Source organism: Mustela lutreola, chromosome 10 (assembly GCF_030435805.1).
Source record: "Mustela lutreola isolate mMusLut2 chromosome 10, mMusLut2.pri, whole genome shotgun sequence".
In the NCBI taxonomy this organism is placed as follows: Eukaryota; Metazoa; Chordata; class Mammalia; order Carnivora; family Mustelidae; genus Mustela; species Mustela lutreola.
The window spans coordinates 72,340,775-72,365,362 of NC_081299.1; the positions used below are offsets into that span (position 1 = coordinate 72,340,775).

At 37.4% G+C, this 24,588-nt stretch overlaps 2 protein-coding genes across 3 annotated transcripts in view; one reads left to right on the forward strand and one right to left on the reverse strand.

Moving 5' to 3' along the window:
* COL24A1 (collagen type XXIV alpha 1 chain) overlaps positions 1-24,588 on the reverse strand; it is a 402,120-nt gene that overhangs the window by 225,746 nt on the left and 151,786 nt on the right. The window lies entirely within an intron of this gene.
* Positions 4,774-6,417, forward strand: LOC131809539 (Golgi reassembly-stacking protein 2-like). Its single transcript, XM_059136720.1, is given in 2 exon segments — positions 4,774-5,246; positions 5,249-6,417. Coding segments are annotated over 2 exon segments (1,416 nt in total). The 5' UTR covers positions 4,774-4,808; the 3' UTR covers positions 6,227-6,417.

Below are 24,588 nucleotides of genomic sequence, written 5' to 3' on the forward strand. Positions count from 1 at the left end.
TCTTTCTCTCTTTTCTTTTGGATTAGTGTAGCCAATTCTTTCAAAAAACCAGCTTCTAGTTTCATTGATACATTCTACTGTATCTCTGGTTTCTACCTCATTGATCTCTGCTCTAATCTTGATTATTTCCCTTCTTATATGTGGAGTTGGTTTGATTTGTTGTTGATTCTCCAGCTCTTTAAGGTGTAGAGACAGCTGGTGTATTCTGGATTTTTCAATTTTTTTGAGGGAGGCTTGGATGGCTATGTATTTCCCCCTTAGGATCGCCTTTGCTGTATCCCATAGGTTTTGGACCGAAGTGTCTTCATTCTCATGGGTTTCCATGAATTGTTTAAGTTCTTCTTTGATCTTCTGGGTGATCCAAGCATTCTTAAGCAAGGTGGTTTTTAGCTTCCAGGTGTTTGAGTTCCTTCCGAACTTTGCCTTGTGATTGAGCTCCAGTTTCAAAGCACTGTGATCTGAGAATATGCAGGGAATAATCTCAGTCTTTTGGTATTGGTTGAGTCCTGATTTGTGACCCAGTATGTGGTCCATTCTTGAGAAGGTTCCATGTGCACTTGAGAAGAATGAGTATTCTGTTGTTTTAGGGTGGAATGTTCTGTATATATCTATGAGGTCCACCTGGTCCAATGTGTCATTCAATGCTCTTGTTTCTTTATTGATTTTCTGCTTCGATGATCTGTCTATTTCTGAGAGAGGCGTGTTAAGATCTTCTACTATTAATGTATTCATTTCAATATGACTCTTTATCTTGATTAATAGTTTTTAAAATGTAATTGGCTGCTCCCATATTGGGGGCGTAGATATTTACAATTGTTCAATCATCTTGGTGGATAGTCCCTGTAAGAATTATGTAGTGTCCTTCTGTATCTCTGACTACAGTCTTTAGTTGACAATCTAATTTATCTGATATGAGAATCACTACTCCAGCCTTCTTTTGAGGCCCATTGGCATGAAAGATGCTTCTCCATCCCTTCACTTTCAGTCTGGGTGTATCTTTAGGTTAAAAATGGGTCTCTTGTAGAAAACATATGGGTGGGTTCTGTCATTTTTTATCCAATCTGCAACCCTGTGTCATTTTATGGGCGCATTTAGGCCATTCACATTGAGAGTGATTACTGATAGATACATTTTTATTGACATTGCATTACCTTTGAAGTCTCTCTTTCTGTAGATTGTCTCTATATTTCTGTTCAATGCTATTCTTAGGATTTTTCCTCTTTTATAGAACCCCCCTTAATATTTCCTGCAGTGTCAGCTTAGTGGTTGCATAGGCTTTTAAGCCTTGCCAGTCTTGGAAACTCTTTATCTCTCCATCCATAAAATGGTGACATTCTTCTTATTCAGTTCTGTTTCCCTAACTATCCAATATGTCTGCAAAGCTTTAAGTAAATCTCTTCTAAAAACTTTTACATTATTGTTTTTAGTGATTCTAAAACCATTAAAAGATTTTATCTAATTTTTAAGTGTAGTAAATAACTATGCCAATAGTGACTCTATCCAAGTGGGTTTAATTTTTAGTTCTGAAATGCAGCAGAGTGATAAACTGCACAAGAATCTTGTCTTCATATTATACCTTGTTCTATCATTGCTATGTTTTAATATAATCAAAAAATGAAAAGCTCTTGGTCAGTTTAGTATATGTGCTGCCAAAGCAAGCACCTCTTGGTCAGTTTAACAGTATATAATATATTAGCACAAGCTTATGTATAGAGCACCATTTAAGAAACTGTATGACTTTAGGCAATAACATTTTTGTGCAGTTATCTTATTTTTAATTGGAAGAGATGGATTAGATTATTGAAATGGGTGTATGTTGTTTGATGCCAGTCCAATTACATTCTCAAAAGACTCTTAATTTTTCTGGTTTTATCTTATTTTTCCTTCCATTTCCCTTATGTTAGTCTGTTTACTTTTTATTTTTTGTTCTTTTACAATTTAGGTCTTATTTGGTTTGTTTGTTTGTTATGTTAGTCACCATACAGTACATCATTAGTTTTTGATATAGTGTTCCATGATTCATTGCTTGCATATAACACCCAGTGCTCCCTGCATTACGTGCCCTCCTTAATACCCATCACTGGACTAACCCTTCTCTCTGAAACCCTCAGTTTGTTTCTTGGAGTCCATACTCTCTCATGGTTTGTGTCCCCCTCTGATTTCCCCTTCATTTTTCCCTTCCTTCTCCTAATGTCTTCCATGCTATTCCTTATTTTCCACAAATAAGTGGAATCATATCAGAATTGACTTACTCTGCTTGACTTATTTCATTTAGCATAATCTCCTCCAGTTCCATCTATGTTAATGCAAAAGTTGGGTATTCATCCTTACTGATGGCTGAGTAATATTCTATTGTATATATGGACCATATCTTTTTTTTAAATTTTTTATTAACATATAATGTATTATTAGCCCCAGGGGTACAGGTCTGTGAATTGCCAGGTTTACACACTTCACAGCACTCACCATAGCACATACCATCCCCAGTTGGACCACATCTTATTTACCCACTCATCTGTTGAAGACCATCTTGGCTCTTTCCACAGTTTGGCTATTATGGACATTGCTGCTATGAGCATTGGGGTACATGTGGCCCTTCTTTTCACTACATCTGTATCTTTGGGGTAGTAGTGCCGTGGGTCATAGGGTAGCTCTATTTTAGCTTTTTGAGGAACCTCCACACTTTCCAAAGTGGCTGCACCAACTTGCATTCCCACCAATAGCGTAAGATGGTTCCTCTTTATCCACAACCTCTCCAACATTTGTCAATTTTTGCCATTCTAACTGGTGTAAGGTGGTATCTCAATGTGGTTTTTTTTTTTTTTTTTTTTTAAAGATTTTATTTATTTATTTATTTGACAGAGAGAGATTACAGGTAGGTAGAGAGGTTGGCAGAGAGATAGAGAGAGAGAGAGAGAGAAGGAAGCAGGCTCCCCGCCGAGCAGAGAGCCCGATGTGGGACTCGATCCCAGGACCCTGAGATCATGACCTGAGCCGAAGGCAGCGGCTTAACCCACTGAGCCACCCAGGTGCCCCTCAATGTGGTTTTGATTTGAATATCCCTGATGGCTAACAATGATGAACATTTTTCCATGTGTCTGTTAGCCATTTCTAGGTCTTTGGAGAAGTGTCTGTTCATGTCTTCTGCCCTTTTTTCTTGACGTGATTATTTTTTGGGTGTTGAGTTTAAGAAGTTCTTTATAGCACCCTAATTTTACTTAGGGAAACAATTTCTCCTCACTCAGCCCATATGATTGAGGAGAGGTTGAGTCCACCCCTGCCTAAATTCGTGGGTTGACATGTGACATGTATAAGTCAGTCAGCATATTCTACACCCTAGAAACAGTGATTGGTTCAGTAATGAGCCAGAAACCCAACTCAGTCTTACTAAAGGAAATTTTAGACTACAGTGGAACAGCTGGAAGTAGCATTAAGGATGGTATAAACCTAAAGAGTAGGAAACCATGAAGTAGAGAGAGCCTGGGAATGCAATCCATACATTAACAAATTAAAGAGCAGGAGTAATTGGATTCTAATGATATTGTTTGTGGTCCCGTATTTAGTTGTTTGAATTCCTAAACTTTTCTCATATTTATATAATCACATTTAAATTGGTTTTTATTACTTACAACTGAAAGAATTCTGACTGGTAAAATGATTTCTAACTCTTTAATATCCAAAATATTCTTCTAGATCTCTAAGTGATACATTTTAAATATTTAGACTGACTTAAGGTATGGGATCAGCATGTTGTGATATTTCCATTCTATCACAAGACACCTAATTCTTAATTATTTAATTCATTGTTCATTCATTTTTAAAAATCCTACATTTACTAATTTTCTACTCTGCATTAGGTCCAATAAACAGCACAACATTAGGCCCTGAGTATACAAAGACAAAACACAGTTCATATTCCCAATGAATTCATAATTTCCTAAGGATGATGATACTTTAAAATAAAAATTAGTAAATAAGAGTTGTGATAGAAAAAAAAAAAGAGCTGTGATAGAAGTAGAAGCAGAAGCAAAGTATAATGGGAACTTACATGAAAGAACAAAATCTTTTCTGGGAGGGTCAGAATTTTTATCGTGAGAGTGTAAACACAGATGGTAAAAGTATGGCAAAAACAAGAGAGTGGTTATCTATAAACAAGATGGGAAGAGGCAGACATGATTAGTGAGGGATACTCAAGAAGCTTATAATGGTTCATTTCTTAATATAGTTTGTTTTATTATCAGTTTAAATTATGTGCATGTTTCATATTTGTCATGTTAAATACACAAATTCTTTTTCTTTTTGAATTTGAAATATATAGAATCTGAAGTCAAGTCTGGGCTCGAATTCCAGCTCTGAAGATTCCTAGGGCTATAGTCCAAGTTTCCTTATCTGTAGAATCATGTTACCATCATCATCATAAAGTTATTGCAAGAAAGAAAAAGATACCTTGAATATAACAGAGACTCAATAAATATTAGTTTTCTTCTCCTTATGGTGTTTGTAACAGTCTTTAACTGATATTGCACTTATCTATCCTATATATCCACTACATTCATATTTATAATTTGTTATTGTTATTCTTCCAAAAATAATGTTTCATCATCTCATACCTCTCAAAATCTTCCATAGAGTAAAAGAGTAGAGTTTTTGTATGTAACCAAAGTTAAGTTGTAATCAGCTTAAAATAGATTGCTATAATTAAAAGAGGTTTTATATAAGCTCCACTGTAACCACGAAGAAAGTATCTATAAAAGATACACAAAAGAGGCGGAGGAGCGGAGCGGGTGGTGCGCGGGGGGCGGGGAGCAATGCGGATCCCCTTCGGGCCACACCGATCGCCCGCCGCCATGGGGTCCTCGCAGAGCGTCGAGATCCCTGGCGGGGGGACGGAAGGCTACCACGTCCTTCGGGTACAAGAAAATTCCCCAGGACATAGAGCTGGACTGGAGCCATTCTTTGATTTTATTGTTTCTATTAATGGTTTGAGATTAAATAAAGACAATGACACTCTAAAGGATCTACTGAAAGCAAATGTTGAAAAGCCTGTAAAAATGCTGATCTACAGTAGGAAAACACTGGAGCTGCGAGAGACATTTGTCACCCCCAGCAACATGTGGGGTGACCAGGGCTTGCTGGGAGTGAGCATTCGTTTCAGCAGCTTTGATGGGGCAAACGAAAATGTTTGGCACGTATTGGAAGTAGAATCAAATTCTTCCGCGGCACTGGCAGGTCTCAGTCTTGTATCAGGTCTTGTATCATTGGAGCAGATACAGTCATGAATGTGTCTGAAGATCTGTTCAGCCTTATTGAAACACATGAAGCAAAACCACTGAAGCTTCATGTGAATAATACAGACACTGATAACTGTCCAGAAGTGATTATTACACCAAATTCTGCATGGGGTGGTGAAGGCAGCCTAGGATGCGGCATTGGATACGGTTATTTGCATCGAATACCAACCCGCCCGTTTGAAGAAGGGAAGAAAATTTCTCTTCCTGGACAGATGACTGGTACACCTATTACTCCTCTTAAAGATGGGTTTACAGAGGTCCAGCTGTCCTCAGTTAATCGCCCATCTTTGTCACCACCGGGAACTACAGAAATTGAACAGGGTCTGTCTGGACTTTCTATTAGCTCAACTCCACCAGCTGTCAGTAATGTTTTCAGTACAGGTGTCCCAACAGTGCCATTATTGCCACCACAAGTAAACCAGTCCCTTACTTCTGTGCCACCAATGAACCCAGCTACTACATTACTAGGTCTGATGCCTTTACCCACAGGACTGCCTAACCTGCCTGCCCTCGCCAACCTCAACCTCCCCACACCGCACGTCATGCCAGGCGTCAGCTTACCGGAACTCGTGAACCCGGGTTTGCCACCTCTTCCTTCCTTGCCTCCCCGAAACTTATCTGGCATTGCACCTCTCCCCATGCCATACGAGCTCCTCCCGTCATTCCCTTTGGTTCCGGAGGTGTCTTCTGCAGCAAGCTCAGGGGAGCTGCTCTCCTCTCTCCCACCCACCGGCAGCCCACTCTTCGACCCTGCCACGACCACTGCAAGGGCAGACGCTGCCTCCGCACCCGCTGCCTCCGCACCGGCTGTGGATGTGACGCCCCCCGCCCCCAAGGCCCCCAGCACTGTTGAGGACAGAGGCTGCGAACCCACCCCAGCCAGCGAGAAGCCTGTCTCTGAGGTTACGGATGAGAGTGCCTCCGAGTCACCCTAGCTTTGAAGCAGCCTTCGGAGTCAGCGTGGTGGGCTTATTTAACCACGCGAGCATGTCTGGAAATGCAAACTGTCATTAATTTCATCCTAGTTTGTACCATACCTGTAGGCATCCTGTAAATAATTCTAAGGGGAAAACTGAGGAAGAGGACATGGGCTTGTATCCTGCCAGGCTGGGGTGGTACTCACAGGCTGGGGAGGGAAATGTCAGAGAATGCTTGTATGTTTAAAACAACCAAAAAGAATTGTGAGTGGCTTGCTGCCAGGTTTCCACTGCCATTCTTGGGGGTATACATCTTTGGGAAAGGTGGTGACAGGGCATCCACTAGGCTCCCTGTCCCCCTGCTGCTCCTTCTGTAAGAAAATGGAATATTTTATGCCTAGTACTCACACGCAACATTTCTCGTATTTTGTAAATCGTTTTTGAGAATGCAGACCACCTCACTAAATCGTGAAAGGAGAAGCTATTTTACTTTTGGTCTCTGTGAGTCACATCTCTCTAAAGGTTTACATGAAAATTCCAACTAAAGATGTTTGTTAAAGTTAAACAGTGTACTGTTTAAAGTTAAACACTATGAATCGAACATCTTTTTATTCAGCATGTACACAGATCTTTGTTTAGAGCTCTTAGAATTACTCAGACAACATTTTGTAACTGCTGCTGTTGCTTTATACGTCCACCATAAAATGGCATTTAAAAAGAAATAAAGGAGATGTTGCACAGTTTTAAACAAACAAACAAAAAAAAGATACACGAAAGAAAACAAGAAAGGAATCAAAGCATATCATAATAAAAATTCAACCAAACACATCTGAAGACAGGAAGAGAAAACCTGAATAAAGAAGCTATAGACATAAAACAGCTGCAATTAACAAAATGACACTAGTAAGTCTTTCCTTATTTGTAATCACTTTAAATGTAAATGGATTAAAGGGTACAATCAAAAGACAGAGTGGCTGAATGGATTTTTAAAAACTACATCTATATGATATCTACAACAGGCACAATTTGGATTTAATGACATATGTCAGATGAAAGTGAAATATGAAAAAAGACATCCCATGCAAATGATAACCAAAAGAAAGCAGGTGCATAAGTATGTAAGCATACTTACATCAAACAAAACAGACCAAATAAAAAAACGTTATAAGAGACAAAGAAAGACATTACCTAATGACCAATGGGTCAACTTGCCAGAAAGACATAACAGTTATAAATAAACAAGCACCCAATATAAGATACATGAAACAATTATTGACAGAAGTGAAGGAAGAAAGAGAGAGAAACACAATAAATGCAAGAGATTCCTATGCCCTATTTTCAATGACTGATAGAACAACCAGATAGATGATTAACAAAGGAACAGAAGGCTTGAACAACACTAAGATCAAATGGACCTAATAAACATACAAAGATCATACCACTCAAAATAGCAGAATATACTTTCTTTTTAAGCACATATGGAACATTTGCCAGTACAGATTACATAGATCATATTTTAGGTCACAAAAGAAGTCTTAAAAAATTTAATAAAGTTAAAATTGAAATTATACCAACTATCCTTTCTAATCTTAGTGGAATGAAACTAGAAATCAATAGCAGAGGAAAACTGAAAAAGTCACAAATAGGGAGGAAATTAAACAACATACTCCTGAAGAACCAATAGGACAAAGATGAAATCAAAAGAGAAATTAGAAAATATCTTGGGACAAATGAGAATGAGAACACAATATTGCTCAATTTATGGGATAAAAAAATAAAAATAGTACTGAGGGAATTTTAAAATGGTAAACAACTACATTAAAAAAAGAAGAAAGATCTCAAGTAAGCTACCTAACTCTATACCTCACGAAACCAGAAAGAACAAAGTAAACCGAAAGTTAAGAGGTAGAAGGAACTAATAAAGATTAGAGCAGAAATAAGTGAATAGAGGATAGGAAAACAGTAGAAAAAAAAATCAACAAAACTAAAAAAAAAAAAAAAAATCAACAAAACTGACAAACCTTCAGCTAGACTAACAAAAAGACAAGACCTAAATAAAATAAAAAAATGAAAGAGGACCTTAAAATACTAATATGAACAACTGCATACCAACATTTTGGTTAACCGAGAAGACAAAAGATAGAAGATAAAATTCCTAGAAACACATACCCTAACAAAACTAAATCATGAAGAAATACAAAATCTAACAGATCTCTAATGAGGAAATTGAATCAATAATTAAAAACCTCCCAAAAAGAAAAAGCATAGAACCCAATGACTTTACTGGGGAATTCTACCACACATTTTTTAAAAAGAATTAATTCAAATCCTTTTCAAACTCTTTAAAAAAGTTGAAGAGAAGGGAACACATTCAAACTCATTTTACAAAGCCAGCATTACTCTGATACCAAAGCCAGACAAAGACACTACAAGAAAAGAAAATTACCTGCCAAATTCTCCAGTGAATATTGGTGTAAAATCCTCAAAAAAATACTAGCAAAATGAATCCGACAGCACATTAAAGAATCATATACCATAACCAAATGGGATTCATCCCTGGGATATAAAAATTGTTTATATATGAAAATCAACCAATCTGATCCACCACACTAACAAAATAAAAGATAAAAATAACATAATCATGTCAATAGATGCAGAAAAAGCATTTGACAAAACTTAAAACCCTTTCATGGTAAAACACCCCACAAACCAAAAATAGGAGGGGATTACGTCAATTTAATAAAGGTCCACAGTTGATATTATACTCAAAAGTGGAAAACTGAAAGCTTTTCTCTAAGATTAGATGTAAGGCAAGAATGCTCATTCCTACCACTTCCATCCAACACAGTATTAGAAGTCCTAGATAGGGCAATTAATCAATAAAGAAAAAAATGTACCCAAGAAAGAAAGGAAAAAGTAAAATTTCTGTTCACAGTTGCCATCATCTTGTATGTAGAAGATCCTAAAGATGTTACCAACATATTGTTAGAACTAATAAATAAATTCAACAAAGTTGTAGAATATGAATTCAACATACAAAAACTAGCTGCATTTGTATACATTGACAAAAAAACAATCTGAAAAGGAAACTAAGATAAAAATTCCATTTATATTAGCATCACAAACAATAAAATACTTAGGAATAAACTTAACCAAGGAAGTGAAAGACTTATACACTGAAAATTATAAAACAATGCTGATAGAAATTAAAGATGACACAATTAGTGTAAAGATATATCATGTTCTTGGACTAGAAGACTTAATACTGTTAAAACATTCATACTACCAAAAGCAATCTACAGATTCAATGCAATCCCTGGCAAGAACTAAATGGCAAATATAGGAAAAATAATTCTATTATTCATATGGACATTCATATGTCCTCCACAAAGGACCCTGAAGAGCCAAAAGAATCTTAAGAAAAAATATTGCTGGAGGTCTCACATCTCTTGAGTTCAAAATATATGTTATTAATAAAAATTTGATACCAACATAAAAACAGATATAAGGGCCAATAAAACAGAACCCAGAAATAAAATCACAAACATATGATCAGTCTTTGACAAGAGTGCTGAGACTATACTGTGGGAAAAAGATAACCTCTTCCACAAGTGGTGATAGGAAAGCTGGATATGCAAAATCGGACCCTTCTTTTACACCATACCTGTGAATCAATTCAGAATGGTTTAAGGAATTAAATAAAAGACCTGAAACCATAGGCAGAAAGCTCTATTACATTGGTCTTAGAATGTTTTTTTAGACTTCACACAAAAGAAAGACAACAAAAGCAAAAATAGACTGGTAAATACTTCTGCATAGAAAGAAAACAACATAGTGAAGAGGCAGTTTACAGAATAGGAGAAAATACGTGTAAACCATAAATCTGGTGTTTAATATCTAAAATATATAAGGAACTCCTATAACCCAACAGCTAAAAATGAATAATCCAATTTAAATAATGGCCAAAGGACTTTAAGAGAAATTTCTCCAAATAAAACATACAAATGACCAAGTGTATGTTAAAAATGTTCATCACTAATCATGAGGAAAATGCAGATCAAAGCCACAAAGAGATATCACCTCATACCTGTTAGAATGACTACTGTAAACAAACAAAAAGAAAATAAATGTTGAAAGGATGTAGAAAAACTGGAATGCTTATGCACCGTTGATGGGAATGTAAAACAGTGCAGTCACTATGGAAAACTGTGTGGAGATCCTCCAAAAATTAAAAACAGAACTAACATATGATCCAGCTATCCCACTTCTGGGGATTTATCTAAAAGAAATGAAAGCAGGAGCTCAAAGAAGTAACTGCATTCCCATGTTCAAGGCGGTATTATGCAATAATCTATAGGTTGAAACAACCCAAACATACATTGATGGATGAATAGATAAAGAAAATTTAATGCAATTCCTATCAAAGTACCATCCATCTTTTTCAAAGAAATGGAACAAATAATTCTAAAATTTATATGGAACCAGAAAAGACCTCGAATAGCCAAAGGGATATTGAAAAAGAAAGCCAACGTTGGTGGCATCACAATTCCGGACTTCAAGCTCTATTACAAAGCTGTCATCATCAAGACAGCATGGTACTGGCACAAAAACAGACACATAGATCAATGGAACAGAATAGAGAGCCCAGAAATAGACCCTCAAATCTATGGTCAACTAATCTTCGACAAAGCAGGAAAGAATGTCCAATGGAAAAAAGACAGCCTTTTCAATAAATGGTGCTGGGAAAATTGGACAGCCACATGCAGAAAAATGAAATTGGACCATTTCCTTACACCACACACAAAAATAGACTCAAAATGGATGAAGGACCTCAATGTGTGAAAGGAGTCCATCAAAATCCTTGAGGAGAACACAGGCAGCAACCTCTTCGACCTCTGCCGCAGCAACATCTTCCTAGGAACAACGCAAAAGGCAAGGGAAGCAAGGGAAAAAATGAACTACTGGGATTTCATCAAGATCAAAAGCTTTTGCACAGCAAAGGAAACAGTTAACAAAATCAAAAGGCAACTGACAGAATGGGAGAAGATATTTGCAAACGACATATCAGATAAAGGACTAGTGTCCAGAATCTATAAAGAACTTAGCAAACTCAACACCCAAAGAACAAATAATCCAATCAAGAAATGGGCAGAAGACATGAACAGACATTTCTGCAAAGAAGACATCCAGATGGCGAACAGACACATGAAAAAGTGCTCCATATCACTCGGCATCAGGGAAATACAAATCAAAACCACAATGAGATATCACCTCACACCAGTCAGAATGGCTAAAATCAACAAGTCAGGAAATGACAGATGCTGGCGAGAATGCGGAGAAAGGGGAACCCTCCTACACTGTTGGTGGGAATGCAAGCTGGTGCAGCCACTCTGGAAAACAGCATGGAGGTTCCTCAAAATGTTGAAAATAGAACTGCCCTATGACCCAGCAATTGCACTATTGGGTATTTACCCTAAAGATACAAATGTAGTGATCCAAAGGGACACATGCACCCGAATGTTTATAGCAGCAATGTCCACAATAGCCAAACTATGGAAAGAACCTCGATGTCCATCAACAGATGAATGGATCAAGAAGATGTGGTATATATACACAATGGAATACTATGCAGCCATCAAAAGAAATGAAATCTTGCCATTTGCAACAACATGGATGGAACTAGAGCGTATCATGCTTAGCGAAATAAGTCAAGCAGAGAAAGACAACTATCATATGATCTCCCTGATATGAGGAAGTGGTGATGCAACATGGAGGCTTAAGTGGGTAGAAGAAGAATCAATGAAACAAGATGGGATTGGGAGGGAGACAAACCATAAGTGACTCTTAATCTCACAAAACAAACTGAGGGTTGCCGGGGGGAGGGGGTTGGGAGAAGGGGGTGGGATTATGGACATTGGGGAGGGTATGTGATTTGGTGAGTGCTGTGAAGTGTGTAAACCTGGTGATTCACAGACCTGTACCCCTGGGGATAAAAATATATGTTTATAAAAAATAAAAAATTTAAAAAAAAAAAAAAAAAGAAAATGCAGATATTTAGACTATTGGGCAATGGACTGTTATTTAGCCCTAAAAAAGAAGGAAATTCTAAAATGTGCTACATCATGAACCCTGAACACCTTATACTAAGGGAAATAAACCAGTCACAGGAGGACAAATAATGCATAATTCTATGTATATGAGGTATCTAAAATAGTCACCATCATAGAAGCAGAAAGTAGGATGATGGCTGCCAGACATTGGGGGAGGTGGAAATACAGGGTTGCTGTTCAATGGGTGCAGACTTTCAGACATGCAAGATAAAAATGGTCTAGAGATTCACTGAAGTTAATACATATAGTTAATATTATTGTATTATACACTTAAAAATTTGTCAAGAGAATAGATTCTGTTATGTGTTTTTATCACTATAACAAAACAAGATCTTCTGTGAGATTATTGGCTTATTAGTATTTAAACTTCTCAGCTTTATATTTAATATATGTCACAGTCTGACTCCTAACTTTTTTTTAAATTTTTTATTTTTTATAAACATATATTTTTTATCCCCAGGGGTACAGGTCTGTGAATCACCAGCCATTTGCGACAACATGGATGGAACTAGAGCGTATCATGCTTAGCGAAATAAGTCAAGCAGAGAAAGACAACTATCATATGATCTCCCTGATATGAGGAAGTGGTGATGCAACATGGGGACTTTTTTTTTTTTTTTAAAGATTTTATTTATTTATGTGACAGAGAGAGAGAGATCACAAGTAGGCAGAGAGGCAGGTGGGGTGGGGCGGAAGCAAGCTCCCTGCTGAGCAGAGAGCCAGATGTGGGGCTCGATCTCAGGACCCTGGGATCATTACCTGGGATCATGACCTGAGCTGAAGGCAGAGGCTTAACCCACTGAGCCACCCAGGTGCCCCAGACTCCTAACTTTTTTTAAGACGAGTGGGTTTCCTTTTGCCCTCCATCCCGTGTTCATTTTTGTACCTGTTATATAAAAACTTTCATTCCTTGACTCTGCCTGGCCAAATTCAACCCATCCAACTCAAATCCTAATTTTTCTTCAAAGTTTCTCAGAAAAATGGTCATATTAGTCATTCTTTCCCCTTCCTTTGAGCTCCTTATTGTTCGCTTATGTGCTGCCTAGTTGTGCTTTTTTAACTTTTCACATGTGGAAATCTCACGCTTTCAGAAAATTACAAGTTCCTAGCAGACAGTAGACCATGTTTTAATCTTGTTTTCAAGTAATTGTTTAACACAGTACATTGTTCATTGTACAAACTTGTAAGTATTTCTTAGCTGACTAAATGATATCTGGAGAATAAAAGGATAAATAATAACAGAAACTTTTATTTAGCATATTAAATATGAGTCTTCAGGGTGGGGTCAAGGTGATCTTAGAAAACTATTACGCATTTTCCTCTTACCGTGTTAGCTCCCCTCTATACAGATGATCACATGACATATTTTAATAATTCAGTGTGAAGGTTATTTTCATACATTGTGTAACATAGCTTCACAAATAGGCTTTCTCTAAAACCTTATCAGAGATGTTATACAATGAAAATAACAGCCTATTTTGCTATCCCTAATTCCATAACCAAAGTAACAATACATATACAGCAATAAATTATTCCTCTGTTTACTAGAGAACAGAGAATATATTTATTGGATACTCACTTCCTACAGTAAGCAGCAAAGGATGTGGTTTTTCTAATGTTGTGGGATGCTTGAAAGCAGATGGCCAAATTGGGTAGCTCTTAAAAAAGGCTCGCTAAACTATGTTTTGTATCTATATACACGCATACATATACACACATTCTCGCAATCAGTAGAATCATAATCAACACAAGTTTCCAAACTTAGTTTGAGGTTTTTTTTAGTCAACTGGCAGAAAATGAAGAGAAAATAAAAGGTTTCTTTAGAGCTGTGCCAAATTCCTCTGGAAAGAACTCAATTTGTCTACAAATAGGGTAACCATATATTTCACATAGAGTACACAGAATTGTCTTGATGACCACCTTGAATAGCCTCAATGGAACTTTAATAATTTATACTGTCCTTACTTTCCAAACAAGATATGTATATTAAAATAAAGGAAGTTTTAAGATGCTTCCATGATACAGTATATACTAACGAAATTCATCATGCTAATAGGGTCAATATGTTTGACTCTTTCCTTCCCTTCTGTTTCTAGAAACAATTTCAATAAAAATAGGAAACACCAAGAAGAAAAACATAACCAGACCCCTCTTAAACTATAAGACAAATTCACGTCCCTCTTCCTTTAAAATTTTCTGATCCTTTTCATCTTTTCTGAAATATTACTTAAAATTTAGTGATATATAAACAATTAGTCTAACAACATTGCTGCTGATGGGACTTCAAGTTCATGTTTACTGAATAAATTTAGATAAAGAATCCACAAAGTGATTATTACTCATTGGAAAGTCAACCACTGTTATTCATTAAAATGTCTTGTTTTCAGGGTTTTTGTCCCACTCTTAAAACAACATAATTCTAAGACTAAAATAAGGAATGAGAAGGGAGTTTTAAAGATCACTGTTGTAATATTATTCAAGAGGGCAGTTGGAGTTTTTCAGTTCTCTGACATTTTTCTTGACAAAACTTGAAGCGAAACAAAATTTCCAAACTGAAAAGAATTTAGAAAACTAGCTGCTTCTTCACCTAGTATGATATGCATTCTTGAAAACATTAAGTTTAATTATCATTTCCTCTTAAAGTAATTTTCAATTTCCTAGAGCAGAATCTGTTTCCTTAATTATTATTTAGGCTCTCATAACACCTCACCAACTCTTTTGTATAGCATTTCTTACATTTTATAGTTTTTTGTTTTGTTTTGTTTTTGGATCTTTTGCTAAACTGTTACCTGATCCAGGCGAGGAACCACAATTTAGAAATCTTTATAATCTCACATTTACTGCTTGGCTGAACACATAAAAGAAACACAGTATATATTAAATGAAATACTAAATGAATGGGTGAATGGTGTTTATATATGCATCAAGTTCAAGTATGTAGCAGGTGGAGGGTTAAACATTACAGAAGTTATCAACTCCATTCTTTATACTACAGTTCTCTCTCAACAGCCCTCATGCTACTATTTCTACTTTCAAGCTTGGTTTACTGCTATTTATTGATTACTTCCACCTTGATGTCAAACAGTACTTCAAACTAAATATACCCAGAATGAAATCTCTTATATTGCCCATCCCCCAAACCTACTCCTCCCGAGTTCCCTATTTAAGTCAGTGACATCAGTAACCCAAGTTGCAGTCTCAGTAAAAGAGACTTCCCTGTCTTTGGCTTCCCTTTCCCCCATCATCTTTGTTTAATAAATTACCAAGTTGTATTGTTTCTGTTTCCACAATAGCTTTTAAATACAGTTATTCAATCAATCAACTATTCAGCCAATATCTACTGCATTCCTATCCTATGCTATAGATATTATTATGGTTATTGTGATGTTTATAAAATCAATTAGTCTCTTCTCTGAAAAGCTCATAGTCTAATAGAGGGATAAGCAAATCAGCAGATACAATATAAGAAGGTAGCTGCTTGACAGATTTTTTTTTTTTACAGGAATATAGAGAAAGGATATCCTGATCAGATTTGTAAGATACAGGAAAAGTTTCCTAGACAACGTAGTATGTGATGTGTAAGTGTTAGCTAGATGAAGCAGGGCACAAGAAGGTAGAGAGATAACCAGAAAAAAAGGACAGCACACTGGAAGCTTTGAGATTTGAACAAGAATGGCATGGTTTGGTACTCTAAACAGCTGGAGTAGTGCTTTTGGAAGAGTGCTGGTAGATGGGACTATAGATAATAGAGTTAAAGAGAGAGGGTAGGTCATAAAGAGCTTGTGTAAAAAGTAAAAAAATACAAGCCTTAACCTGGAAGTTGTAGAGATCACTGAAGGATAGAAGAATAGGAGTTACATGATAAGAGCTATATTTTACAAAGGTTATTCCATCAGCAGCTTGGAAGCAGATTTGAAGAAATACCAGACTGGAGGCTAGAAGAACAAATGAAGGATTATTACTAATGCTGTGAAAAATAAAAATGGCCTAAACTACATTAAAAGTAAGAATGGTTTTAAGGGCAAAGGGGAAATTTTGATTCAAGGGAGAGATCAGTATAAAGGTGATAATTGATGCCACGAGGTTATTCAGAAGTTAAAGGAGAAGTTTTGATGCAAAACATGTGTGGAACTTGAATACCAAGGAAGAAGAGGAGTATTTCTTCTGTAGAAACAGAAAAGAAGGGAGAAAACACTGTTGTATATATGGAAAGTTTGTAGGTGGCCAATAGGGTTATCAGATAAAATACAGGATGCCCAGTTAAGTTTGAACATCATATAAACAATGAATAACTTTCAGTGTATGTTCCACATACTGTACTTCCATCCTCTCATAAGTTTCCTTTTCCTGAATTCCATAAATCTCCCTTGTCTGTATGCAAAGTTCCACGCATGTGTCATGTCAGCTCATGGGCTACCTTCTCTGCAAAACATAATCTGAATTCCCTATCCCATTACTTGCACAGTGTTACATATTGTATATTACTCCTATGGTCATTATAAAGGTTTCCTTGCATATCTTTCTCTAGATTATAAGTTTTTTTGAAAGTAGGGATCAACAATTTTCATCTTTGTAGATGGTTGAGCATCTAGTACAATGGCTGTCATACAAAAGGTAGTCAATAAATATTTGCTGCCTGAATGTTCTATTTCAGATCTTTATAATTCTTTTCTTTTTCTAGTTTATCTCCTTGCCCCAAGTTTCCCTCTGATTTAAACCATCCTCCGAGCTGAAAGGTATTATTTTTAAAATGTAAATCACCTAGGACACTTAACTACTTAAATACCTTTGATTATTTCATGATGCCCTTGGATAAAGTGGAAACACTTTAGCATCGTAGTGAATGTTTTCCATGGTTTCATCCCAAAGCTAAGTGGTTAAGAATTCAGACTTTGAAATCATATCTGGGTTAGAATTCTGGCTAAGTCACTTGATAGTTATACGATGGCGAGACAAAAATTTAACCATCTAAAGTGAGGATAATACTTACCTCATAATGCTGTTGTGAAGATTAAGTAAGATGTGCATAAGACATTTACTGTAGTGTTATAGTACTTAACACTATAGCACACTAACAAATAGTTATTAATATCCTTTCCAGCCTCATCTCCTCTCAGTTTCTCTAACTCACACTCACCTTCCACAGCAGCAGTACTGTGCTTCATAACCTGTCCATTCTCTAAACTTCAGGCTTTTTCATCCTCTCGTGTCTTTATTAACAATACATTGTTTACAATGTTCATTCTATGTGAGTCTGCATGGTAAACCTGAATATTTAAATTTTTGTTATGGAGAGATAATACAAGATGATGGCATAAAAAGATCCTGAAGTCACCTCCTCCCATGGACACACCAAATTTACAACTACATATAGAATAATTCTGAAGAAGAACTAAAGGCTCATTAAACAGCCTTCTATACAACAAAAGATAAAGGACCACACACAGAAGGGCAGGACAGATAAAGGCAAGTTAACAATGGGAATGCCACTCCCATTGTGGTAATCTGTAGTAAGGAGAGATACCACTCCCATGCAGATTTGCCACAATGAGGCAAAGAGAAAGAGCAGTGGTTTAAAGGGAAACTAGACTGTAAGTAAAGGAAATCCATCCTAGAATGACTGTCAAATGGGCAGAAAACTGTTGAACTCTCACCAAAATCAAAAGAGCTGGTGAGCACCATTTTTTACATTATCCTTCCATCTTGATGGTGCAGAAAAGAATAGGGTACAGGTCCTCTAGCTGATCTGGTGAGGCCATCCCAGTTCACCCTGGTTTCTGGGCCCATACCAGCTCCAGCTGTCCTTAAAAGGTGGCACTGCACAGCATGCTCAAGGTCCCAATACCTGTGACACAGTTCCAACTGTGCTATTACTACAGTCTTGGCATGGTATGCTTTGGAATTCTGCAGTCTTTGTCTGATCCTGCCATCCCACCAAAGGGACTTTGGTAATATGCCTGGGAACCCCTAGCATGTGCCTATATTAGCTCCAGCCATCCTATCAAGTCAGCCCCAGCATGGCATGCTATGGGACTGTATAACCTGCACCAGACACCACCCCACCAACATGGCACTGGCACAACACATCCTGGACCTCCCCCACCAGCCTGTGCCTACTCCATCTATCCAAACAAAGCAGCCTCCTGCAAAAGATTCCCAGAAACCCTCCTGGCCTCTGGCCACTCAAGCTCTAGTATCCTGTTAAGACGGCCACAGTGCAACAACTCCAAAGACCTTCCTAACCCATGCTTGCCAAAGCTGCCAAGCACATCTAGTGTATAAAGGGGATTTTTCTACACAAGGTCACTCCTTCAAGACAAGAGATGCTACCTAATTTACGGAAACAAATACAGAAAGTTAAAAAAATAAAAAAAAAAAAAGAGGAAACATAGGAATATGTCCCAAACAAAAGAACAAGATCAAAAACTAGGAAATAAGCCCTAATGAAAAAAAGCTAAGTAATTTATCTGATAAGGAGTTCAAAGTAATAGTCATAAAGATACTCATCAATCTTGGAAAAAGTAGAGAAACACAGTGAAAACTTCAACAGATATTAAAAATATCAGAAAGAACGAATCAACGCTGAAGAATGCAATAACTGAAATAAAAAAATACTGAGGAGAATCAATAGCAAATACAGAAGAATGAATCAACAAACTGAATGAAAAAAAAATAGTGGAAATGCCCAATCAGAACAGCAAAAAGAAAAAAAATCTTTTAGAAATGAGAACAAGGGACCCATGAGACAACATCAAGCATACTAATATTCACATTAGGAGAAGAGAAAGGGACAGAAAACTTATTTGAAGAAATAATGACTGAAAATTTCCTTAACATAGGGAAAGAAAGAGACATCCACGTCCAGAAAGCAATGAGTCCTCAACAAAATGAACCCAAAGATATCTAAACCAAACCTATTTTAATTAAAAATATTATAATCAAAATGTCAAAAGTTAAAGAAAGAATCTTAAAGGCAGTAAGAGAGGGCACCTGGGTGGTTTAATTGGTTAAGCAATCAACTCTTGACTTCAGCTCAGGTCATAGTCTCAGAGTGATGAGATCAAGCCCTGTATTTCTCTCTTCTCCTCCCTCTGCCCCTACAACCCCCAGCTCACACACATTCCCTCTGTCTAAATAAATAAATAAATAAAGGCAGCAAGAAAAAAAATAAATAATCACAAACAAGGGAAACACTATAAGACTGTCAAGCTAATTTTTCAGCAGAAATTCTGGCAGTCTGAAAGGAGTAGCAGGATATATTGAAAGTGCGGAAAGGGGAAAATTTACAACTGAGAATATTCTACCCAGTAAGGTTATCACTCAGAATTGGAGGACAGATGAAGAGTTTCCCAGACAAGAAAAAAAAAGTAGTTCATCAGCACTAAACTGGCCTTATAAGAAATGTTAAATAGTCTTGAAAAAGGAAAGTTCCTATTTAGAAATATGACTCACTTCAGGTCTACAGATATATATAGACTGAAAATTAAAAATTGGAAAGAGATATTCCACACAAATTCAAGTGAAAAAAAAAGGTAGAGTAGTAATACCTATAAATGACAAAATGGATTTTAAAACAAAGATTGTAAGACAATAAAAGAATGGCATTACATAGTGACAAAGGAATAAATCCAAGAAGAGGACATAACATTGATAAATATTTGTGCACCCAACATCTAGAGAGCACCTAAATCTAGAAAGCAAATGTTAACAGACAAAAGTGGAAAAATTAACAGTAAAGTAATAATAGCAGGAGACTTTAATATCCCACTTACATCAATGGATAGATTATCCAGACAGAAATTAATAAACACTGGCCTTAAATGACACATTAGACCAAATAGACTTAATAGATATACATATGGAATATTTCATCTAAAAACTGTGGAATACACATTCTTTTCAAGTGCATGTGGGCTACTCTATATTACGGGTAACCTATAAGGCAACAATATAAGTTTCAATAAATTCAAGATGACTGAACTATGTCAAACCTCTTTTCTGACCACAGCACGAAACTAGAAATCAATTACAAGAAAAAAAAATTAGAAAAAACACAAGCACACAGAAACTAAGCAGCACGCTACTAGACAACCAATGGGTCAACAAGGAAATCAAAGAGGAAATTAAAAAATACCTTGAGACAAATGAAAATAGAAACATGACTTTCCAAAAATCTATGGCACAAAAGCAGTTCTGAGAGGGAAGTCCACAGCAATACAGGCCTACCTCAAGAAACAGGAAAAATCCCAAATAAACGATCTATTTCTACACTTAATGGAACTAGAAAATATGCAGAAAAAGCCCAAAGTTAAGAGAAGAAATAACAAAGAACAGAGTGGAAAGAAATGAAATAGAGACTAAAAAAAAAAGACAATTAAAAAAAAAATCAACGAGGGCGCCTGGGTGGCTCAATGGGTTAAGCCGCTGCCTTCGGCTCGGGTCATGATCTCAGGATCCTGGGATTGAGTCCGGCATCAGGCTGTCTGCTCAGCAGGGAGCCTGCTTCCTCCTCTCTCTCTCTCTCTCTGCCTGCCTCTCTGCCTATTTGTGATCTCTGTCAAATAAATAAATAAAATCTTTAAAAAAAAAATTAATGAAACTAAAAGCTGGTTCTTTGAAAAGATTTTAAAATATTGACAAACTGGAGAGGAGTCAAGATGGCGGAGAAGTAGCTGGCTGAGACTACATCAGCTAGCCGGAGATCAGCTAGATAGCTTATCTAAAGATTGCAAACACCTACAAATCCATCGGCAGATCGAAGAGAAGAAGAACAGCAATTCTGGAAACAGAAAAACAACCACTTTCTGAAAGGTAGGACCGGTGGAGACGTGAATCCAAAGCGACGGGAAGATAGACCCCGAGGGGAGGGGCCAGCTCGCGGCAAGCGGCGGAGCAAAGGAGCACAAAATCGGGACTTTTAAAAGTCTGTTCCACTGAGGGACATCGCTCCAGAGGCTAAACCGGGGCGAAGCCCACGCGGGGTCAGCGTGGCCTCAGGTCCCGCAGGGTTACAGAAGGATCGGGGGTGTCTGAGTGTCGCAGAGCTTGCGGGTATTGGAATGGGAAAACCGGCTACAGAGACAGAGCCGACAGTAAGCTCACAGCTCGGTGTTACCTTGAACCAGCCACAGGCTCGGTGAGCTCGGAGCACGGCCGGAGGTCAGGCAGACGGGAGTAACTGGGCGCTGTTCTCTAAGGGCGCACTGAGGAGTGGGGCCCCAGGCTCTCAGCTCCTCCAGGCCGGAGACCAGGAGGCCGACATTTGTATTCCTGTCCTCCGGAACTCTACGGAAAGTGCTCAGGGAACAAAAGCTCCTGAAAGCAAAGCCGAGCGGATTACTCAGCCCGGTCCCTGGTAAGGGCGGTGCAATTCCGCCTGGGGCAAAGACACTTGAGAATCACTACACCAGGCCTCTCCCTCAGAAGATCAACGAGAAATCCAGCCAAGACCAAGTTCACCTACCAAGGAGTGTGGTTTCAATACCAAGAAGAGCAGCAGAATTCCAGAGGAGGAGAAAGCAAAGCACGGAACTCATGGCTTTCTCCCTGTGATTTTTTTTTTAGTCTTGCAGTTAATTTAATTTTTTTCTTTTTCTTTTTTTTTTTTTTCTTTTTTCTCGCCTTCAGGTAAAAGTTTTAAATTTTTTACCCTTTTCTTTTTTAACGTTTTTTAACTAGTTTATCTAATATATATATTTTTTCTTTTTTATATTTTCCTTTGTTTTCTTTTTTAAAATTCTTTTCTTTTCTTTTCTTTTTTTCTCTTTTTTTTTCTTTCTTCCTTTTTGAACCTCTTTTTATCCCCTTTCTCCGCCCTCACAATTTGGGATCTCTTCTGATTTGGTTAAAGCATATTTTCCTGGGGTTGTTGCCACCCTTTTAGTATTTTCCTTGCTCCTTCATATACCCTTATCTGGGCAAAATGACAAGATGGAAAAATTCACCACAGAAAAAAGAACAAGAGGCAGTACCGAAGGCTAGGGACCCAATCAATACAGACATTGGTAATATGTCAGATCTAGAGTTCAGAATGACAATTCTCAAGGTTCTAGCCGGGCTTGAAAAAGGCATGGAAGATATTAGAGAAACCCTGTCAGGAGATATAAAAGCCCTTTCTGCAGAAATAAAAGAACTAAAATCTAACCAAGTTGAAATCAAAAAAGCTATTAATGAGGTGCAATCAAAAATGGAGGCTCTCACTGCTAGGATAAATGAGGCAGAAGAAAGAATTAGTGATATAGAAGACCAAATGACAGAGAATAAAGAAGCTGAGCAAAAGAGGGACAAACAGCTACTGGACCACGAGGGGAGAATTCGAGAGATAAGTGACACCATAAGATGAAACAACATTAGAATAATTGGGATTCCAGAAGAAGAAGAAAGAGAGAGGGGAGCAGAAGGTATACTGGAGAGAATTATTGGGGAGAATTTCCCCAATATGGCAAAGGGAACGAGCATCAAAATTCAGGAGTTTCAGAGAACGCCCCTCAAAATCAATAATAGGCCCACACCCTGTCACCTAATAGTAAAATTTACAAGTCTCAGTGACAAAGAGAAAATCCTGAAAGCAGCCCGGGAAAAGAAGTCTGTAACATACAATGGTAAAAATATTAGATTGGCAGCTGACTTATCCACAGAGACCTGGCAGGCCAGAAAGAGCTGGCATGATATTTTCAGAGCACTAAACGAGAAAAACATGCAGCCAAGAATACTATATCCAGCTAGGCTATCATTGAAAATAGAAGGAGAGATTAAAAGCTTCCAGGACAAACAAAAACTGAAAGAATTTGCAAACACCAAACCACCTCTACAGGAAATCTTGAAAGGGGTCCTCTAAGCAAAGAGAGAGCCTACAAGTGGTAGATCAGAAAGGAACAGAGACCATATACAGTAACAGTCACCTTACAGGCAATACAATGGCACTAAATTCATATCTCTCAATAGTTACCCTGAATGTTAATGGGCTAAATGCCCCTGTCAAAAGACACAGGGTATCAGAATGGATAAAAAAGCAAAACCCATCTATATGTTGCCTCCAAGAAACTCATTTTAAGCCCGAAGACACCTCCAGATTTAAAGTGAGGGGGTGGAAAAGAATTTACCATGCTAATGGACATCAGAAGAAAGCAGGAGTGGCAATCCTTATATCAGATCAATTAGATTTTAAGCCAAAGACTATAATAAGAGATGAGGAAGGACACTATATCATACTCAAAGGGTCTGTCCAACAAGAAGATTTAACAATTTTAAATATCTATGCCCCCAAAGTGGGAGCAGCCAACTATATAAACCAATTAATAACAAAATCAAAGAAACACATCAATAATAATACAATAATAGTAGGGGACCCCTCACTGAAATGGACAGATCATCCAAGCAAAAGATCAGCAAGGAAATAAAGGCCTTAAACGACACACTGGACCAGATGGACATCACAGATATATTCAGAACATTTCATCCCAAAGCAACAGAATACACATTCTCCTCTAGTGCACATGGAACATTCTCCAGAATAGATCACATCCTCGGTCCTAAATTAGGACTAAATTGGTATCAAAAGATTGGGATCATTCCCTGCATATTTTCAGACCACAATGCTCTAAAGCTAGAACTCAACCACAAAAGGAAGTTTGGAAAGAACCCAAATACATAGAGACTAAACAGCATCCTTCTAAAGAATGAATGGGTTAACTGGGAAATTAAAAAAGAATTGAAAAAAATCATAGAAACAAATGATAATGAAAATACAACGGTTCAAAATCTGTGGGACACAACAAAGGCAGTCCTGAGAGGAAAATATATAGCAGTACAAGCCTTTCTCAAGAAACAAGAAAGGTGGGCGCCTGGGTGGGTCAGTGGGTTAAGCCGCTGCCTTTGGCTCAGGTCATGATCTCAGGGTCCTGGGATCGAGTCCCGCATGCTCTCTGCTCAGTAGGGAGCCTGCTTCCCTCTCTCTCTCTCTCTCTCTCTCTGGCTGCCTCTCCGTCTACTTGTGATTTCTCTCTGTCAAATTAATAAATAAAAGCTTTTAAAAAAAAAAAGAAAAGAAAAAAGAAACAAGAAAGGTCTCAGGTACACAACCTAACTCTACACCTAAAGGAGCTGGAGAAAGAACAAGAAAGAAACCCTAAGCCCAGCAGGAGAAGAGAAATAATAAAGATCAGAGCAGAAATCAATGAAATAGAAACCAAAAAAACAATAGAACAAATCAACGAAACTAGGAGTTGGTTCTTTGAAAGAATTAATAAAATTGATAAACCCCTGGCCAGA